General features: G+C 35.9%; 1 protein-coding gene across 1 annotated transcript in view; it reads right to left on the bottom strand.

Annotated features, from left to right (window-relative positions):
• Nucleotides 1-25,344, bottom strand: part of SLC7A11 (solute carrier family 7 member 11) — a 67,684-nt gene extending 42,340 nt beyond the window's left edge. The window contains exons 1-6 of the mRNA XM_014057793.2: nt 24,829-25,344; nt 21,405-21,531; nt 18,515-18,630; nt 12,693-12,818; nt 10,990-11,089; nt 9,443-9,487 (exon numbers count right to left, since the gene is read on the bottom strand). Of these exons, the coding sequence (XP_013913268.1) occupies nt 9,443-9,487; nt 10,990-11,089; nt 12,693-12,818; nt 18,515-18,630; nt 21,405-21,531; nt 24,829-25,099 (785 nt within the window). The 5' untranslated portion in view covers nt 25,100-25,344. The remainder of the gene's footprint in view (nt 1-9,442; nt 9,488-10,989; nt 11,090-12,692; nt 12,819-18,514; nt 18,631-21,404; nt 21,532-24,828) is intronic.
• Between the last annotated feature and the right edge of the window lie 571 nt (nt 25,345-25,915).

The following is a 25,915-nucleotide window of genomic DNA, read 5'->3' as shown; positions in this document are numbered from 1 at the left end:
CTCTCATTGCCTATTTAACTGTGCAATGAATCCGGCACTACTCCTCCTTTGGCAGCGGCCACACCTATGGAGAGACGATCCCAGCCCATGCGCAGATGCCCAGGATACCTCCGGGACTACGCATGTTCAATCCAGGGGAAAGGGGTATTGTGTTTTACTAGATGTGGCCGGCAGGCGGCATTTAGGAAAGAGTCCCTGATTGGTCCAGGCGCACCTACCGGCCAGCGGGAAAAATGCAGCTCACTCATTGGTCCCCCGCTTGACAGCTACAAGTATAAATAGCTGTCAGGCGGGATTTGTTCAGTTCTGTTAGTTCTATCGTTGTTCACATTAATAAATGTTTAAGTGAATTGCTGCCTCCTCAGTTATTGACACCACAGGACACCAAAAGATGACCCAAATTTTCAGCCTCTTTTAGGGGGGGAAAGTGTGTCATACTCTGAAAAATATGGTATTTATTAGAAAAAAACAGGAGAACTTCTTTGTATTTCATTAGTCTAGCAGGATTAGGTTTTTTAGATTATTTTTAAAGCAATTCCAAAATGACCATCAGTAATAAATACATATTTGTGTAAACCTCCCAAAATCATGGAAAATAAGTGGGTAGCCATATAGATTTTCTAAAATAATTTGCTATTATTTGTATACATTAATATTGTATAGTTCTGAATAATTGTCATTTTTATGTTATTATGCACAAAATATTTTATCTACTACTAACATAAAAGCTAAAATAAATATATCCAAACTGTAATTCAATATAATGCTCAGTTCACATTGAGTTGGGCTTGAGCCCTGCAGAATGGTAATTGCAACCGTAGATAGGTTTTTCTCTATCTTTTTCATAGCTAACTATATCAGACAAAGTATTCATTAAAAATGCTTATCTCCTAGTTAAAATACCAAAGATAATAGTGTTCAAATACTGTTGAAGCTGGAAACTTGAATTTTAAAACTTTAGATTTTAGAGTGCTTTTTTACTTCTTTTTTTAAAAAATTGAAAAAGTAAGCATAGCTTCTTTGGCAAACCCTGCTAGTATCTGAGATTACTAACATTTTAAAGTTTGGCTAGACATATCATATTTCTCAAAGTATAAGATGCACCAAGTTTTTGAAGAGGCAAATTAAAAAAAGTTTTTGCACTCTACAGACCTCCCAAAAATGGCCCATTTTTGTCAAAAAAAAGGACATGCATAGCTTTTAGGAGACTTGTAGAGTGCTCTTGGGAGCTAGGGGCTGGGAGGGCAAAATGAGCAAAAAATGGCTCATTTTTTGTGAAAGCAGGGCCATTTTTTGTCAAAAAAGGGGCATGCATAGCCTTTAGGAGGCTTATAAAGTGCTCTTGGGAGCTGGTGGGGGGACGACCTGTTTTCCCCTCATTTTTACACAGAACAATATTCTGAGAGGTAGTCTCTCTGAAACCTATGGTTAACAAGGCTGCCTCAAGGTGTTTTGATACCTGCAGGGAAGAACATGGCTATGTTTCCTTCTGGTGTTGCATCTGAATCTTTCTTTGACAGTGATATGAGATCTAGTACAACAGTGATTTACTGTACAACTGTAATGTTATATCAACTAAGGATGTATACTCACATAAGGAGCACTCATAGGTTTCGTGGTTGTCAATTTGTCTTCAGATTTCTTGCCTGAAATAAGCAGCTTAATTTGCTTAAATAGTAAGGCTAGCACTAATGATTAGCTCCTGTTGCCCAAAAGTTATACAACTCTGACATTTTGCCTGACATTTCCTGTTGCCACTTATCTTTTGTTTCTCCAAAGAAAATAAAGATAATATCTATGGAATTTCTTTCTTGTTTATTGCCCAATGTCTTCTCCATACCCTACGTAGCTTTCTTTACCCTCTAACTTTGTTGTATTCCCAACAGTTTTTCAATTGACAGAGTCATCCTTAGAATCACCTGCTTACGCCTTTTATAGAACAATTCCATGATTCAAATAAATCTGTCTTGGTCGTACTTATGTCTATCCCACAAATTATATATGGCTGATTACTAATTACATGAAGGAATAATGAGCTAAAAATTATACCATGTTTTTCTTTTACTCAATTAATCCTAAACAGATCTATGTTTGAAATAAGATTGCCTATTCTAAATGCTATGTTAAATGATGCTGAAAAATCTAGTTCTGAAAATAATACTGTAGTCAATTTTAAAATAATTATCTTAAATTCTAAGAGATTAAAACTCAAATGCTAGCCTGCAGATGGAATAGTTTCATAGATGACACTATTCTAAAGGTAAAGCTTTCTAACTAATACTCAAGCGGATAATTAATATAGATTATTATAATCTGCTTTGACTATTAAACGGGACAAGGAAAATTTCTATAATATAATATGGGTACATGAAGAAACTAATGATAAAATTTCACAAAAATTTCCCTGATGTTTAGTCACACTTATATTGTACTGAAATTACAATATAATTATTTTACTGGAAATAAACAACAGCTTAATCTGGAGCCAAATGTATCTCATGTCACAAGAATCATTGTGTTTAGTTTCATGTATACTAACTTTTCAATTAAATTTCCATTCCATTTCATGAAAATGATATTATGCCATCTACTCCCTATAAGGCTAGAGTGACTTGTATTGGATTATAATACATAAACTAAGATGTTGAAGATGGCAGGATGTACTGTAATGAATATCAAACTAAGAAATGAATGCAAAAAATAGGGTTGGTAGTTGTGTTCTCTGTCTCTCTGTGTCATTAAAAAAAATCTAGTCATATTGAACTTGAACTCATTATTTCAAAATTATACTTTGTACAGAATAGACGGGAAAGGAAAAAAATGTAAGTCATGCCTTTCAAAGTGATGATAAGGTAAATAGGCACCTTTTACATTTACATGAACATGAGAGCTTTAAAGAGCATTTCTAGTATTAAGATATTCCACTATTGATTACATCAAGATAAAAAAAATCACAATAAAAGCCTATTATATCTGCAACACTTATTTTTGTACAGTGGCTTAATGCATGTTTTTTTAATGAAGTTGAATAATACAAAAAGAAAATCCAAGATAGTCAAAGTGTTTCTTAATGAAGGACACTTCTGTCTTGCTAAGGAATAAAATGACAAAAATATAGTTTTACCACAATTCATGGATAGCTGGACAGTGTTGAGCTTCAGGGTTTAGGGACAATGGTTTGGTAGCACATTTTCTGATATTTCACCAGAAACTGTGGCTCACATTTTCAAACAGCCTCTAAAAATGTCAGCCACAGTTAATGGCAAAATACCAGGAAATCTGTTTTCTAGACCACAGTCATTACACCCTGAAGCTTAACACTTGCTCATCAAATACCAGCTTTGAAAGCCTATACCAATAGTTCATGGATAACATATGACAGCAAGCAAGGAAATGGCCTTTATTAAACTTGCCCTTTTAATAAAACAATTATGTGTTTGAAAATAATACATAATCCTGCTTCTCAAGTAGTAATTTTGTGTCGTCATAGTTCAAAGGAATATTTAAAATTTGAGCTGAATGAGTTTGCCTTTATGTATCTGTTGGTTTCTTTTTCCTGCTCTTTTTGTGTGTTTATATGTTAGTTTTGTTGTTTTCCTGGATTTTATAATTTTAAAAAATAGGTTAACTATCTTTTAGGTTGAAGAAGTGTTTATTGCTACAAGCAATTAGCTTTAAGGAATGGCCTTGGACTATAGCAAAGAAGCAAAACTTTTATTGTACATTTACTTAACACAAACCTCAAAACTTTAATTACTAAAAACAAATTATATATCAGTTCATATCTCAGAATTCTTATTCTGTAGGTTTTGTGTGTGTGTACAAACGTGTGTTAAGCATTGTCTTGACTAATCATGTATTAAAGCTATACATTTTTAAGCAGGATTTATTTATAATACTGTTAGTACTGTATATTTTTCCATCTGAAATCTTTTCGTCCCCACTACCATTAACCCATAGTCCCATTTTTTCCAAAACCTTATTGGACTATTACAAACATCACTTAATTCTCCTCATGATGTTGCCAAAAGCAAACTATTTTATCTTGTCATAAGCAAGGTTGACACTCTATCTCTGTGAAGGAATGTCTCTTCACAGCAGGCATTACTTTCCAAAGAAGCTAGTCGCACAATTCATATTCCAAAACAAACAAATTAAAAAACAACAATCATAAAAGTGAACCAACTTTCCCAAGGTCAATTGTTGTAATTTATACTGCAAGTAAATAAAGCACTGAACACCTCAACACTTTCTATTTTGTAAGTACAAATATATATCAAGACTATTCAATACAAGGGAAGACAGTTAGAATAAAAGCATCAATACTTTTTTGTCTTTATAGCATCCATGGGCTGCCCTATAACCTTGTTCCAAGTGATCAATGCCCTTTGGGGCACAGAAGACTTGTAGATTCATATACACAGCTGCACAAGGGAATTTTCAGAGCATTTATTAAACAAAGTTGCTGAAATTCATTCCGAATTTCATGCCTCTTTGATCCAGGTCCTATTGAGGTGCCTGGACATATGGACATCTTGTCCTACTATATGGGGAATGGCTTTAACTTATTGATCCTGGGGAAGTGGACATTATTGTGAGCTTGAGCATTTGCTCTTTAGACCCATGCACCTATTTAATATAAATAGGAAGCAGACGATATATTAATTAAATATGACAGTCAGATTATTTAAACCTTTTTTTAAAAAATGCAAAAGATTATGGAGGCCAGTCTGATATTTTGGTTTTCTGAAATGACTAATGACATGAAGCCCTGGCAACAAATGTGCAGCATCCTGACTTTCAAGAACAGAAGGAATAAATGAAGTGAGAATTACACTGAAGTAAGTCTAATAGACAAACTGACTAATCTAAGACCCCTCAAGGTTATAACAAAGCAATTCATTCTTTGGATTTCTACAGGCACTAGACATGATTTATCAACCCAAGAGCAGGCTTACAAATACTATACATCTCAATAATACATTACTTTCACAGTGTAACTTTTTAAACAATGATAAATAGACAGAACAGCCTCAAATTTATTCAACAAGCAGAAACAGATCATTTGCAAACTTCTGAAAGGTCCATTTCATATGTAAATAAAGAATTCTGCTCTATATTTCTTTAACAGAGCTCTTAGCATAGCCATATCTATGTTTCTGGTCATTCTGACTGTTAAAGAATGTTGCCCTCAGGTGTTGCTGTTTTCATTTATCAAGTGTTGTTTCAATTCATTTATTGCATGTTTTTCATTTGGAACTAAAAACTTTAAAAGCAGTTCCAGATGCCAAATATGTAAATTAATTTGTTAGGATGTCCATATTTATAGCCTAACATCACATTTTAATTTACCTAGATTTTTTAAAAAATGCTTTAAAATATATAGAAGATAGATGTTTTCCTGGGTTGGGATTTAATGTCCTAATTATATCGCTTGATAGTTTATATACAGATAATACAACCACAACTGAGTCCAAAATTCCCATTGTTAGACAAGACAGTTGTTAAGTGAAATCACATGAGCCCAGGACATTGCAACTGTCATAAATACCTGACCTTGGGACCATAGGAATGCTACAACCGTCATATAGTGTGAAAAGCTGTCTTATGTCACTTTTTCAATACTGTTGTAACTTTAAACCAGGGGTGGGTTCCTGCCGGTTTTAACCAGTTTGGTAGAAGAGGTTTCACAAATCTACTGTGCCAGTTAGAACCTGTTCCAGCTGTGGAAGGAAGGAAGAGGCTTCTTCAGAGGACCTCAGCATTGAAGCCCTCTCTGAAGCAGCTGAAAAAGGTACATGTGGGTCAGAGAGAGGGGGAGGAATTCAAACTTCATCCTTCAGGTGCTGTGCGGGGCTTTGGCCAAAGGCTGGAGGGAAGGACCCTGGCTCGCTTGTGCTCTCCCTCCCCAAGTGTACTTTGATTGCAGGCGGAGCCACGTTGCCTTTTCAAACCTGTAATCAGTGAAGCTGGGCTGAATTTTTACATAGCTGATCCGGGGAAAGTGTATGTGCTACAGCATGGCTCTTCGCCTGGCTTCCTGTCTCCTCCTGTGGTCTCCTCAGTGCTCGCTCATGCTCTCCCTCCCCAGGCCCCCATTTCTCTGTCTCTCTCTCTCACACACAGAGAGAACTGAATAAAGCTATGTAAAAATCCAGCCCAGTTTCACTGATTACAAGTTTGAAAAGGCAACGTGGCTCCACCTGCAATCAAACTACACTTGAGGAGGGAGAACACAAGTGAGCACTGAGGAGACCACAGGAGGAGGCAGGAAGCCAGGCAAAGAACCATGCTGTAGCACACACACTTTCCACCAGCCCCTTTCTTTCAGAAGGTTTGGATCGGCTCCCCTCCAGCTTCTCTGCCTCTCCTCTCACCCCAGCCTGCCAGCAGAAGGTGAGTGGGTGGGCTTTATTGCATTCCAGGTATTTCCCACCCAGACAGCAGGCTGCATTTGCAATGAGGGAGGTGTTTGGGGAAGGCAGTGCGGGAATGGGGGGGTTGGCAGAGGAACTGCTTTTAAGCCATTGGAAAAGATATCCAATCCAACTTGTAATCAGTGAAGCTGTGTCTCTGTGTGTGCGTCTGTTTGAGGAAGGAGGGAGGAAGGAGGGGAAGGGAGAAGAAAAAGAAAGAAGGAAACTTCTTTTGCAAAGGAGAAAAACAAATGCTGTCACTTTAAATCAGAACTGAGCATGCCTGGCTGTGGAATTCTGGGCGTTGAAGTCCACAAGTCTTAATAACTTTAAATTGAAAAGGTGCAGGAAAGAACAAATTGGTTATATGGTTATATGGTTATATGTTATATGATTGTATGTTTTTGAAGTTTTGGGGTTTGTGCAATATGAGCATAGTGTTTTTAAAAGGGTTTGGATGATTCCCTGCATGTGAATAGAGCCAAACTTTTTCTAGGGTCGTTATCTCATTATCTCTATCTGCCAGGCATGTGGAATGAGCCTCAGGCAGGTTTCTTTGTTAGCAGAAAGAAAGAAAAATAACACAGCAATTAGGGCTAGAAGGCTACTAGGAGGTCATCTAGTCCAACCCCCTGCTGCAGCAGGAAACCTTACATTGTATGGATTATTTTGGTGCCTCTAACAGAGAGGAAAATTGCCAGAAAGGAGAAATGGTTTACTAGGACAAGGCTGCCATGCAGAGGAAGGTAGAGATAGTCCTTGACTTATGACTACAATTGAGCCCAAAATTTTGGTTGCTAAGCAAGAGCTTTGTTAAGTGGGCTTCACCACATTTTACCCAATCCATGACATCTCCTGGTGAGTGACATCAAGTTTGCCACTCCCACCTGGTCACGTGACTGCCAAGCCACTCCCGCCAAACAGGCCACACCTATAGAATAGGTTCTAAAAAAATTTGAAACCCACCACTGCTTTGAACGGTCACTAAATGAATGCTTGTAAATCAAGAATGTACTTCATTCTTATTGGATTAAGGTTGTTGTGTTATGCCTTTGACTGAACTCTTAGTAAGTGCCTGAAAAAGTCCATGCAGTTTTCAGAAGCGGCTTGCCAGTTCTTTTTCTGAGGGTTAAGAGAGAATGACTGACCCAGCTGTCTTCCTGTCTAAGGCTGGACCAGAACCCCTAATCTCAAAGTCTCTAGCCTGGTGCCTTTAACTGCTGGATCAAACTGGCTATCAATTATTATTCTACAATGTATTTAATTAAATCATTCTTATGCTATCTTACTCTTTTCCATCATCTTGTTTCTAATTAAACGGTTGCTTAATTATCCTTTACCATATGAGAAATAATGTCAGTGTTTGCTCCAAACCAAAGGATGAAAGAAAGAATATTGTAGTCTGGGATTGGGGTGGGAGGCTTGAAAAGATGTTACATAACGTGTTTCTCTGAAAACATGACCCACCCCAATAATAAGCCGAACCCTAACTTTTTTGGGGGGGGCTAATATTACCCAACCCAAAAATAAGACCGGGGGGATGGGTATGGCCAGGATGCATGGCAGTGCGGGTGTGGAGAGGCAACTGTCCGGCTGCAGCTGTAGCCCACTAGCCTCTTGGGGCAGTGCAAATACTGCTTTTGCCCTTCTCTTTCTGGGCACAGTGCTTCTGCTTGTTGGGCTGCTTCCCTGAAGCTGGCAGCTCCACATCCAGCTGCTTTGCTTTTCCCCTCTTCTTGGGAGGCAAATGGGAGGCTTTTTGGCAAACAGAAAGAAAATAGGAAGGTGGATTTTCCTGCCTATCATCCATTCCTCAAGCTCAGCACAGACTGAAAGCTATGCTGTGTATTATTTTGTTAGTCTTTTGTAAATCTTAAGTTTTCCTGACAAAGGTATCCCCTGCTGCTCTTGGATTTCCATTCAACTATATAATTCTTCAGCCTACATCACAAGACCTCAACTTTCTGAGATCAGACACACAGTTAATATTTCTGAAGGATCAGCCAATAATTAAAATTGGTATGTGGGTGGGATTATTATTTTTCTATTTCTTTTCCAATTTTCAGGTAATGGAGAAGGATTTTGCTACCGTTTTGAACCAGGTAAAATACATTTAGGGATCTTAAATATTCATGTTGGCCCACCTCAAAGTTGTATGAAAACATTTTGCTAATTTTCAACCATCTTACCAATGTGTTGAACTTCAGGGGTTGCAAAAAGCAGGGGGAAGGACAGCCTGTAGCTCTGCAATTGCAAGTTGCCAAACTTGAACTTATATGTGTCCAAGAATACATAACAACATTACTACATTGCACTGGTAGTAAAGTTCCATCACAATTCCAAAATCTTTAGATGGTTCCCCAATTAGATTTAAACATCAGACATTCATGGTGGATGGAGGCATATAAATATTCACTATAGCCCCAATTCTACCCCAAATTAAGGGATTGTAGAGTCATAAAAAGGGAGTTCTTACTGAAAAATTCTTATGTATCCAATTTACAAACAATGCTAAAAGACTAGCAAAACATCCTCACAGGACTCAGATTGTTAACATATTAAATCTGCACATAAATGGTTTAATTGTGTGCTTCCATTTAAAGCAGCAACAATTTACATGAATGTTGTCCACAGGGTCCTTCCTTATTTAAATTGGGTCTTAGTAGGATGAAATCACAAAACAACTCGACTGACTTATATCCAAGATATAACATCTGTTATAAAATCTTCATTAAGAATATTAACTCTCCCTTAGGGCCTTGGCACTGAAATGATCTCATATTACGAAAGGAAGATTTACAGATCTACTTGCTTATTAACCCAGGACAAGTCAAATCAAAACTAGCAAAGTTTGAAGCGATAACACGGTTGGACTTTGCAAAACAAAAACAATCTGATCATCATGAAACATAAGCTTAAACAGAATATAGGATTTGAATATTAATCTTTTCCCACTTTTTAACCAGCAATATAAATTTTAAAAGTTTAAGAATTTTGCTAAAAGTTAAGAAGAGGTGGGTACATACCTTTCAGGATTTTCCACTTCTTCAGTAACAAAATTGAGGTAAAACCTATAAAAATAAAGTTGCTGTTAATGCCATCATTCCCATAACAATTTCTATATATTACTTGAATAGCTTGTCTTAATATGTGCTTAGAATAAATGTGGTGTAGGAGGAGAAGCGTAACCAGATTTATGGCATAGGGCCAACTACAAAATTGGAAGTAAGGCTCCAGTGCGGTGCCTGTTTTATATTACATCAAAATATTATCTCACAATATAAGTGTTAGTAAAAGTGATTAGCAGTTCTATCCATAGTCTTTAAAACCCTGTCTTTGAAAGAGTTAAACTGTATAGCAGTTAGTGTCTTGGACTGACACTGATATGACTTAGGTTGTAGCCCACTTTCACCATGGAAGCCCACTGGGGACTTTGGGTAAGTTTACCAAGGTTGGTAGTCCCAACTACCTCACAAGGTTCTTTCTGTGGTGAAAAATAGGAGGGGGTAATTTTCTATGTGCCATCTTAAGCTCCTGAACAAAAGACAAGATATAATTCTAGCAAACAAACCAAAAACTGCAAGTAATCTTGAAATAGCAGGAATTACTAAACTCTAATCTGCTATCAATAAAGGAGGATATTTGTAGCTCAGGGTTGAAATTAGGGGTCCTTGATGCTCTCTGACTTTGCTTGTTCTCTTGCAGACATCCATTTATATTCTGATGTCTTGCCAGTCTGTGTGAGGATTGGGGGGGGGGGATCTTAGGGACTCTTTGGTTTGGCTGTTTACAAATGGCTCTTTGGCAGTTTATTGATTGGGTGTTGCTTACTTGATTGTTGGTCTGAAGTTGAGCTAACTCCAAGGTCAACTTCAGACCAACAATCAAGTAAGCAATACCCCAATCAAGAAACTGCCAAAGAGACATTAGTAAACAGCCCAACCAAAGAATCTCTAAGACTTCCCCCTTCACCCTGGCACAGACAAGGAAGATACAGAATATAAACTGACAGCAAACAGCACTCCTTAATAGCACTAATGGTGTTACATAGTTAGGTAATGAAAGCTATATATGATTTCTTGCCTAAATCAAAAGAGCTTGATTTATAAATAAACAAAGGTTTAGTAGTGGCAGGATTCTAATAGCATTCTATAAACTCAAACCATAGAAGTCACCTTATGATCCAGTATAATTGAGAATCTAGAATAGCAAAACTAATTCAAATGAGACCAGTATAATCTTATCTATTGTACTGAAACCCTGATAGCACTTTTCCCTTGGTTCCTCCTATGGAACCAGAGAAATTGAACACTGTCATATATAGCGACAGTTTTCCTGGAACTTTTCTTGTGCACCCTGAAATTGCAAATAACTCTGGAATCTGTCTCTGAAACTCCCTGTTTTGGAGTTCACATATGAAAAGTTTCATTAGGACAGAATCTCTTTCCACCCCATGTTTAGCTTCAAAGAGACACTAAAAGAAAACTTCAGGCACTGTCTCTGTGGGTTAGAATTTATTTCACAAGAAGGTTCTTAATCAAAAGCCATTCAGTAAATCAGCAGTATAACTTACCAACCAGAGTAAGCGTACATTCCAGAATAAAAAGCTAGAGGCAATCCTTTGACACTGGCTGCATTTCCAACAAATGCATCTTTAAAGTGTTCAGTTTTTCCTGGGGAAGGGAAAAAAAACAAACATACCAAGGTAGATTTCAATTTTATTAAGGTTAAAATATTACCAACATCAACAACCCAGAGATAAATCCATATCCAGTAATTTTTTCCAGTTCAGTTTTATCTGCTCCAATCGTTTAGATAAATCAAAATAGTTTCTTTGTTCCTGCATGCCAGGTGGTAATAACACTGATAACATCTTCCATTATGAATGCATTCAGAACACAATCTGCATTTTAAGACTAATTTAAATTTCAGAAAAAAACTGAAACAATAGCCTACATTTTAAAATATATTTTTTAATTTCCCCGTGACATTTTTGTAAGATTTCGGAGAACTTATTGCAATTTGTGGTCCAAGAATTGCAGCCTAATTTTGGTATCAACATCTTAAGAGGTTCTTGGATGATGCAACAGTGTTGCTGAAAATAAAACTTTAACTTTTTTACTTCTGATAAACTTACCAGTTAGGAAGTTACTCTTAATTGTATCCCTTTAAGGTTTCCCAATTTTACCTTGGGGCCATCCTTGAAATACCATTTTTTAAAATTCAAGAACACAGACTTAACATAAACTCATCACTGCCTTTTTAAAAGTGTAGGTGTGTGTGCACATGTAGAGATAATGTACACAACATGCTATAATATTTTGGCACTTATTTCTTTGCTTTTCTGTGTTTTTTTAAAAAAAAATCTAGAGCAAGCAAATATTTTAATATTTAAATATAGTAAATAAAATTTAAATATTTTATTCATAATTGACTTTCCACTATTAAATACCTGACTAATTAGGTGATGAGTAACTGTTACTCATCACCTAATTTCAGATTCTGGTTCATTAATTGGCCATAGCTTCTTATGTTGGAAACTGTGACTTAATCCAAACTGTACTTGGTTCCCCTTCACACATACAGAAAGAGAAAGGGGAAGCCAGGAACCAAAATCCTTATCATATAACTGAATTAGATCATGAAAAAATGTTTTCATAGTGAAGAAATAGTGTTGGAATAATAGTAATAAAATATTATTTGTGTAGTAAATCCACACTATTAGAGATTTTATATTATAACTAACATCTGCTACAAGCATAATATTACTGTAGTCAACAGCAGTCTAAAGGAATAGAACTCACTTATCTTCTTAAAGAACTTTAAACACTCTACTTAAGAAACATTTTAAGAGTGAACACCAATTAGTGGGAGTGGTGCTTTATACAAGAATGTTTCCAATAAAAAGAAAGGCTATAAAGTTGTATTACAAATACACTACATTATTCTATATAAAACATATAGTATAGAAGCTTGAGTCTTCTATCATTACAAGAATCTTTGAGACCCTATTTGCTTGTTTTTGATTTTGCTGCAAGAAACAATCTTTTGGTTCAACATTTAAAAATGGTAGATGGAGACTCAGTATGATCTCATAGCCAGATGCTGTGGTGTAAGTTTTACTTCCAGTTATTTACCTGACAGTATGGAACTTAAATTGAACAAGCAGAGACTAATTAAAAGATTTTTGCTGGCATAAGCACTCTTTGGTAGGGGCAAGAATGGGAAGGAGGGAGATGAAAGCACATAAAATAGCATTTACTTTTCAGTTCATACCTCTAATTAGCTGCATAACTCCAGGGACTATAATTATCAAAATTGCTAGAAGCTTGCAAAAGGTTAGGAAAATCTGAAGGCGGGCACTCCAGCTGACACTCATACTATTCAGGACCATTACAACTGCTGGAGAAAAAGAAAAAGAAAAGTTAAAAGGAAGTATTTCTCATCCATTCAAAAGCACTATAAAAGCTCTGTTAGGCAAAACCTCTCCCACCATGCATCCCGGGCATTAGTGGAACAACTCACATTACCCTTACTAACCTTTACTGAGCAGTCTTCTTATAGCTTATTTAAAAAAAAACTTTACAAAGTATCATCAACTAAAAATCTCCTCCATCTTCCAAAGCATCAATCATCGTGTTTTGTTAGCCTTCCAGTAAACATAATTAAGCTTGATCCTCATGGTAGGACTAGTTCTGATAATAGATAGCTTACTGTAATTCAAATTTTACTTATAAAGAAAAATATTTGAAGCCCAAATGAGGAGTCCTTGGTGCTCTCTGAGCTTGCTTATTTTCTTGCAGACATTTCATTACTCAAACTAAGTAATGACTAGCACTGATAATGTTACCTATTTTGGGTAATTAAACTTTGGTATGTATGTATGTATGTATGTATGTATGTATGTATGTATGTATGTATGTATGTTCAGGATTACTATATTCAATCGTTCTTCAGTTGTGGACTTTACAAAATTGTAAATTCATGCTACATCTCTGCACACTCCTAAACAACTGTCTGCAGGTGGTGGTGTTTTTTGTAAAGAAATGGAAAATGGATAATGTAAAAACTCTCCTAATTCTTTCAAGTAGAACCAGTTATTTGAATTATAGTATTACAATAGTACAGTACCATGTCCAACCTCTCTGTAAGCAATCACATGAAAGAGAGCCATCAATGCTGCAAAGTATTTTTGAGTCCAGAGTATTTCCTTTGAAGAAAGCTGTGTTCCAACTCAAGAAGCTTTTGCTTGATCCAACTGCCTTGATAATTATTTTGGAAAGGTTGCACGGAAAGTGGTAATTTTATAAGAACTCTAGAAGAAACAGATTGGGTCTTTGAAAGAGAGGATTCAACCTGGGCTATAAAGGTAGACCTCAACCTATGACCACAATTGAGCCCAAAATTTATGTTGTTAAGTGACACGTTTGTTAAGTCGGTTTTGCCCCTTTTTACTATCTTGCTTGCCACAATTGCTAAGTGAATTACTGCTGTTGTTAAGTTAGTAACACAGTTGCTTAGTAAATCTGGCTTCCCCATTGACTTTGCTTATCAAAAGTTTACAAAAGGTGATCACATGACCCTGGGACATTGCAACCATCATATATATGAGTCATTTGCCAAGCATCTGAATTTTGATCATGTGACCATGGGGATGCTGCAATGGTCAGAAATGTGAAAAACAGTCATCAGTCACTTTTTTTTGCTATTGTAACTTAGAACAATCACTAAGTGAACTGTTATAAGTCAAGGGCTACCTGTAGTATGGAAACTGCAGTGGTGATGCTTGTATATGACCTTTCAAGGGATCAGAATTGGCAGAGTGCAATCCTCATGGTTTCTTTAGCATCTCAGGGGGGGTTGATATGGAACACAGCATTCATCAAAACTACCATTAAAAGACTGATGCCAAGAATGTTCTTTTTCCCAGTTCCTATTCCTGAAAGATTGATTCCAATCAATGGTGGAGGGAGAGTAGATCTCTACTGTATCTGGACACCTCTAATCTGTTGAGTCCCTCCATGATATTTTCTCCATCTACTTCTGTTTCACATTGTCATGAAGCTGCTAAAGGAGGTCATTGCTGATCAGAGCTTTCTTATCATTAATAGGTTGATAATACCCAATGCATCTTGTATTTTGGTCCAATAGGTAGTGATGAAGAATAAATTTCAAATGAACCCTTCCAAGGAAGAATGGCTTTAGATTGGGGGTTGGAATGATTCCTTCTTTGGGAGAATTTCCGTCTTTCACTCTGAATGGGGCTCAACTTCCCTACTCTAGAGTAGTTAATTATTTGGAAATTTCCATGACTTACAAGATACTGCTTGAAAAAGAGAGGGGACAGAGGGTGATAAGCAGTTGCACAAAGAGTGTACTTTTTAATGCATAGATATTAATTTTACTATACAATATAGATAATATATAGTAGATTGAGAGAGCACTCTTACATTCCTGTACAAAAGGTAGAATGCACATCTAATAAATAAATAAACAGAGTTTGGGTGTATCATTTTTAGCAGCCTATATAGTTTTGCTTGCAAAAAATACAAATGGACATAGTATATTAGCATTCATAGTTTTCTGCAGTTTTTATCCTTCAGTTTCTATATTCAAGGTCAAGTAGGAACCATAAAAGGCATGGAACTTTCCTTAATCCTCCTAGTGTTCACTGGCCAGCATATAAAGAGAACTAAGTACTAAATTAAATAAATAAAGCACATATTGTTTTCTTGCGACATCAGATTTCTAATTCTTTTAGTAGCTAGACCCTCTAAGAATAAAATACCAGACAGACACCAATGGACACACATATGGATCCTTTATAAATTATATCCCAAATAAACTGATCTGGGAGACACAATATTTTCCTTAGAATTATTATATATAGAAATATTAGATGGCATATATGGCCAGAGATGTTGTTATTATTGTCGTTCAACATGTTGCAAAATGTATAAAACACATACAGGTTAATATTGTATAACATCTTCTTATACATTTTTGCCATGCAGCAGTTCTAAAGAGCTTCATTAACTCCAGCTGTGCTCACAAACCACATGATATATGCCTAGGGTGGCATACCCCATTATTAAAGCTTCATGACTGCATCTCTTTCTGCAAGTGAAAAGGCCACCTTTTCCCTAGTAAAACAATCATTTGCAGGATCCTTATAAAAGAGAGTGTTAAATGCTCTATTAATTAATAGAGGCAGTAAAGCTTTCCCCAAAACAACCTAAATGTTTCACAATAGTAATGGCTCTTAGCTGCATTTCTGCTGTGCATGGAGATCATTTAAATGACAATCAAACCACTATTCCTTCTTGTTTCAATCAGAGCAAGTCTCCAAATAACTCACATTGCAATCTTCTTAGAATAAAGAAGTGGAATTTATAGTAGAATAGAGACCAGTAGCTTTTATGTCCATATCCCAAGTAAATTGAGATGAAAGCTTTACTAAGACAGCATAAGACAGGATAGGACAGAACAGGCCAGACTGGACAGGATAAGACAACCTTTATTGTCAACAAAAATGAGATTCTGTTTCCTGTTCTCAAAAGAAACTATATATCTACACATACATAACACTTATATACACATGCTACATAGACACACAAACACACACACACACCAGGGGTGTGTTCCAGCAGTCACTACTGCTGATTTGCTTGTGGGCACACTGCGCGTGCACACTGCACACACATGCACAGTGCAATAAAAATTGTTCTGAGCATGCGCAGAAGGAAAAAAAACCAAGATGGTGGTGCCTACGGTGCTGCCAGGAGAACTGGTTTGGGTGTGTGGCAGGCCTGGGTTGCTGCCAGTTCCAGCGACCCAGGCCGCCAAACCACTACCAGTTCGGCTGAACTCACCACTGACAAACACACGTTTTAATACATAGCAGAAAGAGGAAACTTGAGAGTTCACAAGGTTGATGCTATATGGAACAAAACTGTGACTGAATGTTCTGCTTCGGATACCATGAAGCTTCCTCCCAGAAGGTAAAAAGGAAAGCAAGTTGTGAAGCAGATGTGTAGTATCCCAGGCAATCCTGCAGACCCTGCTCAAGCATTGCTTTTCTGCTACGTCCTGGATAAAAGGAAGTGAACTGCAAATAATCTTTTCTGCCATCTTCATCATCCTGCACCGCCTACTTGCATCTACCCTAGGCCACTATATCTAGTCTGTAAAACTAATCTCCACATGACCACAAAGAATTAGTATCTATTATAGTCTTCTGCTATCATCCAGTAGTTCTCCATATTTTGGAATATATTTCTGATTTAAACCAGAGATATATGGTATTTTGGTCATAAATATCATTACCTAGAAAAGTTTATTTTTAATACTGAAATGCATTAAATCGGAGTATAAACATGGGATCTATAATAAATATTTTCTATTCTCAAATCATAAATGTATTTGTTAGATAACTATTAGACTTAATTAAGCACCGAAAAACAATTAGGAATTAGGAAAATATGAATAAAATATGATAAAGGAGAGATTACTAAATGCAGAATATATACCCCATGGCTATAATATATATAGTCCATATATATCCTGCTCCTCAAGAACTTTTGTAGAACTCAAAGCCATCTTCTCAACTGCTGTTTTTTGGGGTAGAACCTAAGATTAAATTAAATTTAGTAGTTTCAAAACAGAGTAGAATGGATGACTGGAATTAGAAAACTAGCCTTAAGGAAAAAGCGGAAGAGTTAATGGGACCTAATGAGTGTGTGTTTTTCATTTATGTTTTCTTTTCAGGGTTACATTTAGGTAAAGCTGGGCTAACACCCTAGCCAGAAATGTTTTTGTTTTATTTTAATACCTAGCCACCAGCATTTTTCCATTTTAATAGCAAAAAATCCATTGCCAAATCTCATCATTGGCACAGGATCTGGACCCATTAATATTTCTGTTTTCTGTAATTTCAGTTATAGACTACCATCCAGTTCCATGATTGGATGATGTTTCCATGTAATTACTGTTTTCTTGTGGAACACTCAAGGCAGGATAAAATATCATGAACATTTAGTGGTCTGCCAAAATGATGCACCTTATCGGTCTTCTAAGGTGAAAATACAAACTCTGAAGGAATACACCCCATAGCCTGGAGCAAAGCAAGAAAAGTCTGTCTCCCAAATGCCCAATATATGGGCCTCTGAAAGCAGAGATACCGCAGTATTCAGAATGGCAGAGATGGTCTATCTATCTGATAAAAAAGCACTAAAACACTACAAGATTAAAAATTGAATTCCAATACTTTGCAACTTTCAACATCTTAATTTTTTGAGAATATTAGCTATTACAGGTTCCAGCTTTTTCCTTATATTATAACTTCAATTTGTTGTGTGTTTCATTATTTAATTTGTAATGTGTTTATCTGATTCACTGTTATCTCACTGAAATATCTAATCCAAGGTGTACTGGTGTTTTACTTCTGAAAAACTGAACTTCAAAAAGAGAATGGCTTTCCCATTTTTCCTTAACAGAGAGTCTAGTTGACTATAGTTTTATAACAGCAGTCTTTCCCTTTGAACATACACCTACATAGAGTTACTTGCAATTGATTTCCATATCCCACCATTAAATAACAAATTGATTTTAATGATCTGTTACTTATCATCTGCCTAGTCCTGCGGTGGTGAACCTATAGTGTGTGTGCCACAGGTGGCACGGGGAGCCCTCTCTGCAGGCACGTGAGCCATCGCCTAGCTCAACTCCACCATGCAAGTGTGCATGCCTCCCACCAGCCAGCTGATTTTCAGATCGCTGCCATACATGCAGGAGACATTCATGCATACATGGGGAGCAGGGGTTCATGCACTGATGCACAGTGGGAGGCAGGGGGGTTGTGCGACACCCACCATGGCCCATTTTTGGTTCCAGGAAGCTCTAGGGAGGCTTGCTATGCCCAAAATGGGGCATAGGGGGTCATGCGCATGTGTGAGGGAGCATGGGTTGGTTATGCACATGCACGGGTTGGGGGAGCCCAGGGTTGTCATGCACACATCTGCAGGGGGCAGGGCACATTGCATTACGGGAGTGGGCACGATTTTGGCACGCAGAGAAAAAGGTTAGCCACCAATACTTACTGATTCCTACAGCTGTAATGAGTTTAACAGCAAGGTCAGGGATTTCACACTGTATAAACAATGGTTCCAATATGTACTGTCCAAATGCCAGAGAGATTACTGCTGTGGCAGCAGGGCTGGAAGAAAAAGAAAGAGTTTATTTTTCTAAGGAATGCCAAAACTACTAATTTTGTGTCTATATTAAATATAAATATGCATCAAACAATATGGATATCAAATTTCCAGAATACATTTATATCCATAATGGATCCTAAATAATAACTTGATAGCTCAACCATTACCACAAAAGCTTTAAAAGCTTTAAAAACAGAAGAATTAAACCTTGTACATTTTTAAAAAAAAAAATAAAGAGAAATATCAAACAGCAAGTCAAGTTAGAACAATTAAAAGTTAACTCACACTCATCTGATCTGCTGTCATTGAGAATTATTACTATTGTCATTAGTTAGTAGATAAAGTTAATGTTTTTGATTTTACAATCTTTGAATCTTACTACTGATTATCAGGTTGGATCTTTAGAAAAGTGAGCTGAGAACCTCTGTTAAATTTTAGCCTTACTGTATATAAACAGTACTAATTGAAGTTAGAAATATATTTTATATAGATGTTTCTTTTGGCAGAGGAGAAAATTATCCTGCGATCGTTATTGGTTTGAACAAGCATTTTTCTTCAATCACACTAACTGCCATAATTTAAAAATGATTTTCCATTATTTGTTTTAAGTCCCAGATTTGGATCAGTGCTAATTGATTCAGTACTCCCAGAAATTTCCAGAAGAGTAAGAAATCAAAACATTCATGTGACAGCATTTTGAATGACTGTGGTCATGTTAAATATGCAAATCTTTGTTGCTTGCTGAATTACATTGGATGTATGTAGCAATAAGATAAATAGAAAAGAGGTATCTAGAGTGAGGCCTGAAAGAGGAAGTTATAAAGCATTTTAGTTTCACAGAAATGAAATCCTTTCATAATGTGAACCTGTCATATGTACACTAAGTAAAGGAATCAGGGGACTGAACTTTCTATGCATAAACTGATTAGCAGTTTAGTTCCATTTGTATGCTGTGTTTTTTTAAAAAACAGAACACAGTAAACAATGAGCGTATTAAAAAGTCTACACGTAATTTTTTTCAATAAGTTCAGGAAGGATCCAGACAAACAACACTTCTTCAGGTAACATGTCAAGTCATCTGCTTATGCCTCAAAAATATAACAGAATACCTTTTTCCATTCCACAAAAAATCATCTGCAATGTCAGATGAAACTTTATTACTTCAACAATGGTAGTAAATTAGTGTCTCCACCACACATAAAGACAGATTGCATGGTAATACACAAAAGGGAACCCCTCCCCCTACTATAAGTAATCTCCAGAAAACAAGAAGTCATTTAAAAATATCTGCAGCTCAGAATGATCTGTTCATTTCTGCCAATATAATTCTTCCCGATAATAAAACCAATACTGATGCTTGGTTTGTCCAGATACAAGATCCCATCAACTAGTCCTCAACTATCATAATTAGGGCTGGAATTGTTGTTGAGCAAGGAAGTTGTTGAGTGAGTCAATCCTGATTTTTGCCATGGTTGTTAAGCAAACCATTCCCATTGCCATTTGCCACATGATCGGTAAGTGAATTCAGCTTCTTTCATTTACTTCGCTTGTCAGAAGCTGATTGGGAAGGTTGCAAATGTTGATCACCTCACACAAGAATGCTGAATTTGCCAGGCACCCAAATTTTGATAATGTGACCATGGGGATGCTGCAACAGTCATAATTATGAGAACCAATTATAAGTCCCTTTTTTCAGTACTGCTGTGTTATGTATTGAATATATATATAGTTGTGTTAAGCCCTGCTAAAGTGAAACTAACCTTTAGATGACTCTAACTGTTATCTCCAACTGTTTTGGAGGGAAACTTTGAGCATTCATATTTGGGCGGGGATTTTCATGTATTATGATTGATTAAGACCCTGTAGGCCCAGAGTATAAATTAAAGGCAATTGTCTGCTGTTCCTGAGTTTCAGTTTGAGTCAATAAATGCTGTTGTATCTATGCTGGTCTGGTTCTTGCCTACTCTAATCCCACTACACAACAGTTGCCAAATGACTGGTTCTAGGTTAAGTACTACCCTGTATTCAATCTCCAGAGGTTTATAGCTTACCTTTCCAATTTATTTTCATCAGAAAAATAAGGACATTAATGTAAACTATATAAAAATAAAAACTTCTGTTTAACTACAAATTATCTGTGCAGCTTAACTTGAACCATACCCAAATGTACAGTGCTTGAAATGTATCAAATCAATTGAAACTAAAATGTCTAAGACAATCTTTCATATTTCTAATTGTGTTGCCAATGTTATTTTGTGAGTCTAAGTCAGTCTTCTGAAAGTAAAGGTAACTTTCTGGATTTCTACCATTGAATATTGGCTAAACTTGAATTTAACCCTTTTGGGCTTGGGGTCACTTTGTTTTTCCAGCTTCATATCAGTTTTTTGGAGTCTCCTTTTGAAAACTAGGCTCCAAGTGTATGGAATTGCTATTGGAACACTGTTGGCTTTTGGTTTAGAGAGTAGCACAGCCAATATTTAGGCAATAAATTAAGAACATGAACTGATCATTCATTGGATATGTTACTGGTTCCAAATCATTAGGTTCTGAACAGAATTTACTGTTCTTGGAAACCAGCATGTTATTTATTTAATACAGCAGTGCCAAAATATAGATGGACTTTAGCTCTACTTTGTCTTCAGAGACAAAGATGCGAAGGAAAACTTAAGAAAAACCAATAGATTGTGTCCATTGTTATCGTATTTATAACTGTTCTTTGATTTTCAAAGCACATAAGGAGTAAAATGACAAGAAAACAAAAGTTATGTTTACTTACCGTATGATGAGTAATTCTACCCAAACTCTTACAAAGGCAGGAAGTGGACCGAAAGCTTCAAGGATATATGTGTAATGCCCACCAGATTTCTTAATACTTGTGCCTAATTCTGCATAGCAGAGAGCACCTATAAAAAATAGAGTTAATTTTAAACTATTGTTTTGGCAAGGTTTATCAAAAAATTTCACAATCAGAGGACAGATGTTCATTTGTTATCAATAAGCAGATTTATATTTCACTGGTGTCTGAAATACTCATGTAATAAACTGACAATTATTTACATTTCTTTTTCCTCCAGGAAACTATCAGTCATTAACACAAGGTCAGTTCAGGTGAGCATATAGGGAAATGTCAGTAGGAAGTTGAGCTACTGTTTTTCTTTTCTACAATAGAAGAAAATACATGAGATATACTACATGGGGTTTCAATTGAACTTCCTCTCCAAGAATTTCAGTGTTGTGAAGCCTTAAGATAGAATCCTCTTATCTTCCAAAGAACCCAGAATGGCTTGCTATAGTCACCCTGATTTTTAAAATTATTATGGTTGGTTTCATAGTCACCCAGATATTTAGCCTAGATTTCACATCATTATACATTCATTAAGCCTTCCCAGAAGACTTTCCTTTTTTCAATAAGTCTTACATCAATCATTGCAAACAACAAATTATTGTTATCAGTTCACAATAATGTGAAGTCATGGCTGCTAGTTCTTTAGCTGTAGTGGCCTTCATAAGCATCAAATTCTTCCTAAGAACCTAGGATGTCATAATGCAAGCCATATATTATATAACTTTTGAGCTGACAAATGTCAATTTTGTGAATGCAATGATTTTTTAAATGTCATGTAAGATTTTCTGCTATGGGACCTATTCATTATTATTATCATACCATATCATAAAACGTATGATTATGCATACCGTTTGATGCCACCATACAATATTGTGAGTTTTCCAATAGAATTGTAGTCAAACAGTTACATATCCATTTGATGTATTAGACACCTATCCCTAGACAGTATAAAATTAGCCCTGACTATTGATCCTCAGTGTAAAAATTCCATTGTTATCCAAGACAAAAAGTTACATTGTTCATATAACTAGTTATGCATGTTTTAAACTATTAAACTCTGAACATTTGAAACTCTACTTTAAAATTCTTAACAATTTAATTATCCTTCATTTCTTTTCAACAGAGGGTACAAAATATTTCCATAGAAGGAACAATGTAAAAACATTTTTCTGATAAATATTTGTCATTTTACATTGGCTAAGGTATCAATAATCAACAACCATTCCAAAATTATTGCAGAATTTTGCTGGCTATTCATATGGACATATTTTAATGTTGTAGCCTTATATTTTTCTATTCAAACATCACTCTATCATAGCCCATTTTGGGACAGTAATTTCCTCTCTCAGAAATATAGGGGAGGACCCTGCATGTGCACCATCTTGAACTTCTCCACAAAGGTAAGAAATAAATGAATAAAATCTAAAGTCCATTTTCTTTACATTTAATCAAATCAGTACATTTCTAGGCCTCTTTTCTAAATCATTCACAATAAAAATTACGAGACAAACCTAGAGATGTTTATCAATAATTCAAAATAAACATTCACCTGATTCCCTTAAGAAAATGTTCAATTCTCTAAAATAAGCAGCTACAGAACTATCTCCATATTACTTTTTAGTAGGCATAATTGGATTAATAGATTAATTTTGTTTAATTTAATAATTAAAGTCTTAAAACCCCGTAAGGAACAAAAATGGAAAATGGAATTGTTGGGGGGCAGTGTTAAACATACTGAATAGTAGCAGGAAGGATTTACTGCTGAACTCATTTTCAGTGAATTTATCAGAAAACATTTGTGCATTGCAAATTTCAGAAGAATAAAAATTATTATGTTCCTTTAGTCATTCCCTAATAAAAACAAGTAGCATAAGTGAAACAATACCATTGTAAGAAGTTCAAAATATGGATCTGTTGTATGGATAATCCTTGGATTTTCTATGTTAGTTAACCAATATGGGAATTTCAAAAAGTGTGAAATATACTGTTTGTATTTTTCCTATCTGAGCCAGTCACACTACTTGGGCATCATAGAATAAGACATCTGAAATTTATAAGAACTATAAGAAAGGGAAATCATCTTCAGCCTAGCTGTTTTACATATCTTCAATTCCTAGAATGTTTGATAACCATATCTAAGAATTCTAAAAATCTGAAATCTAGATACCCAGGAAGAACTAGATTGAAGGAAGCAACCATAAATTATTCTTGGTGTGTCAATTCTATATTCTACTTCTGACCCAGTTTGTATATGTAAAGCAATTTGTTTATCAAGGGTGGATTGATCCTCACCTCTGCTCTTTAACATGCAGAATATATTGACAGAGAGCAACATTCACTCCATTTTTGGCTGGATATTTGATACTCAATCTAGTTTATTCACTGTTCCTAATGCTAGAAAAAAGTAGCATGGACTATAATAATTACTCCAGTCATATGGATTATCCCCTTCTTAGCTGATTAAGGAGATCAATGAATTCATTGTTTGGACAGTTTAAGAAGGAGAGATAATTCTAATATCAATGATACATTGTGCTCCCAATATAATTATTAACATTTAGAGCAATCCCAAATCTTTAAGCAATGCCATTTTGTACATTGCAAATTATTGCAATGCATATTATTAATGCTGCTCCTCAAAATTACACTCGTATATAGAACTACTGACAAGAAATTCACATTGCTCAATAATGAAAATGCATACTACTAAAGATTAAATTTTAAAACTGTAGAACTTTAAGTGACAGCAATTGCCAACATTACAAGAATGCATCCACACATTACAAGACTGCTTCTGAGCATGCACTAGGGATTTTGCTTTTATCAAATAATCTTCCCTATCAGTGAAGTAAGAAACTCCTGTTCAGTATCGACAGCTCCAGGAAAAGTTTAGTCTCATTTAATTTAAAAAAAAGTAATTTAAGTCTATATTGCTATATGTTGGAGACTAGCAGATAATTCAGTTAAAATTTACTCCATTAATAATTATCTTTATAAAACACTGAGCTAGGTATTTGAGAACTTATTTGCCTCAAGTTCTCAAGACTGAGAAGATCCTCTCTAGCTGGAGCATTCTGCAAGCCTGCTGCAACTTGTTTTTAGAGTGTGTACAGAAACAACACAAATAACAGATTTTATGATTTAGGAAACTCCTTTATCTATTTTTGGGAGCCCTATCTATTTTAAAAGCAAACATTTAAATCCATTCAGTACAAAAGGCACATTAACCAAACTTTTGACCTTTAGGCTGTGTGCGTATCTGTGTGGATAGATAGATGGATGGAGAGACAGATAGATAGCATCACCAGTACAAGCTAGCCACCCCAAGGATCAATTAACAACTTTCAAAACTTACCAAAGAGTGAAAGAATGCCACAGACAGTCCAGACAATCAAGGACATTCCCACCGTGCCAGTGTTCTGGAGAATTCCTTTTGGAGAGATGAAGATTCCAGCTCCAATTATAGTGCCAATTATAATGGATATTCCTCTCAGCAAAGTTATTTTCTTCTTCAGCACCACTTGGTCTCCTGGTTCTACCTTGATGTCATATGTTGAAGGTAACTTAGACTGTCCCTGAGGGGAGCTTCCATTCGAACATGACGAGACTGGAGACTTCCTAAACATGCTTTAGAGCAGCTCACACAATTTACAAAGATTAAAACAAACTTCTCTGTTTTTTTTTCTTCTCTTCACCTTTTCCTAGCTAAAAACTATTGCACATGCTTCCTTACTGTCTCTAGCTGTTAAACCTGCTTGTGCCAACAGGTATAAAGCTCCTTGGGTGTCTTTTAACTTTTCAGCAATATCAAACTGCTACTGAAAAACACCTGCTTTTTCTCCCAGCTACTTTGGTGCTGTTCTGTCATTGGAAGCCAGCTCACTTCAGTATGGTATTGTGTTTAAGCTTCCTTATCATACCAAGTTAGCTTTGCTGAATGATGATGCAAATTCCACAGGTTTGCATCAGCCATACGAGCTAGTGCTAACCATTACTCAGCACTTTTTTTCATAGTAGCAGGATGTTGCACAACTAACTCAAACTCTTGTAGAAAATACTCAAAGATACGAACACGCACTCCCCCGGGCTAAACCAAATCTTACTTAAGAGATTGTATTACTGGCATATTTCCAAATATTTAAACGCACTCCTAATGTGAAAAAACATCTGTTTCAAAGAACGAAGTCCTGAAGTGGGAAAAGCAAATCAAATATAAGGTGTGACGTCTTATTACTTGTGTAACTAGCTTTTCCTTCATTATAAAAAAGATTCTAAGTTTGTATTGATTTTATACAGATCATGATTTTTTTTCCTTAAAGAATTTTTTTCCTTAATAGAAAACAAATACATGGCCACCTCTTTTCTTCTTTGGGTTGCCTATCAACTCAGAAATCCAGATGGTTTGATTGTTGCTGTTTACTTGATTACTCCTCGATCAAAAC

The sequence above is a fragment of the Thamnophis sirtalis genome, unplaced genomic scaffold (genome assembly GCF_051295495.1).
Source record: "Thamnophis sirtalis isolate CommonGarterSnake01/CBP01778 unplaced genomic scaffold, rThaSir2_p1.2 scaffold_10, whole genome shotgun sequence".
Lineage (NCBI taxonomy): Eukaryota > Metazoa > Chordata > Lepidosauria > Squamata > Natricidae > Thamnophis > Thamnophis sirtalis.
Note: the sequence above shows the minus strand (reverse complement) of the source record. Positions and strands in the feature narration are given on the sequence as shown.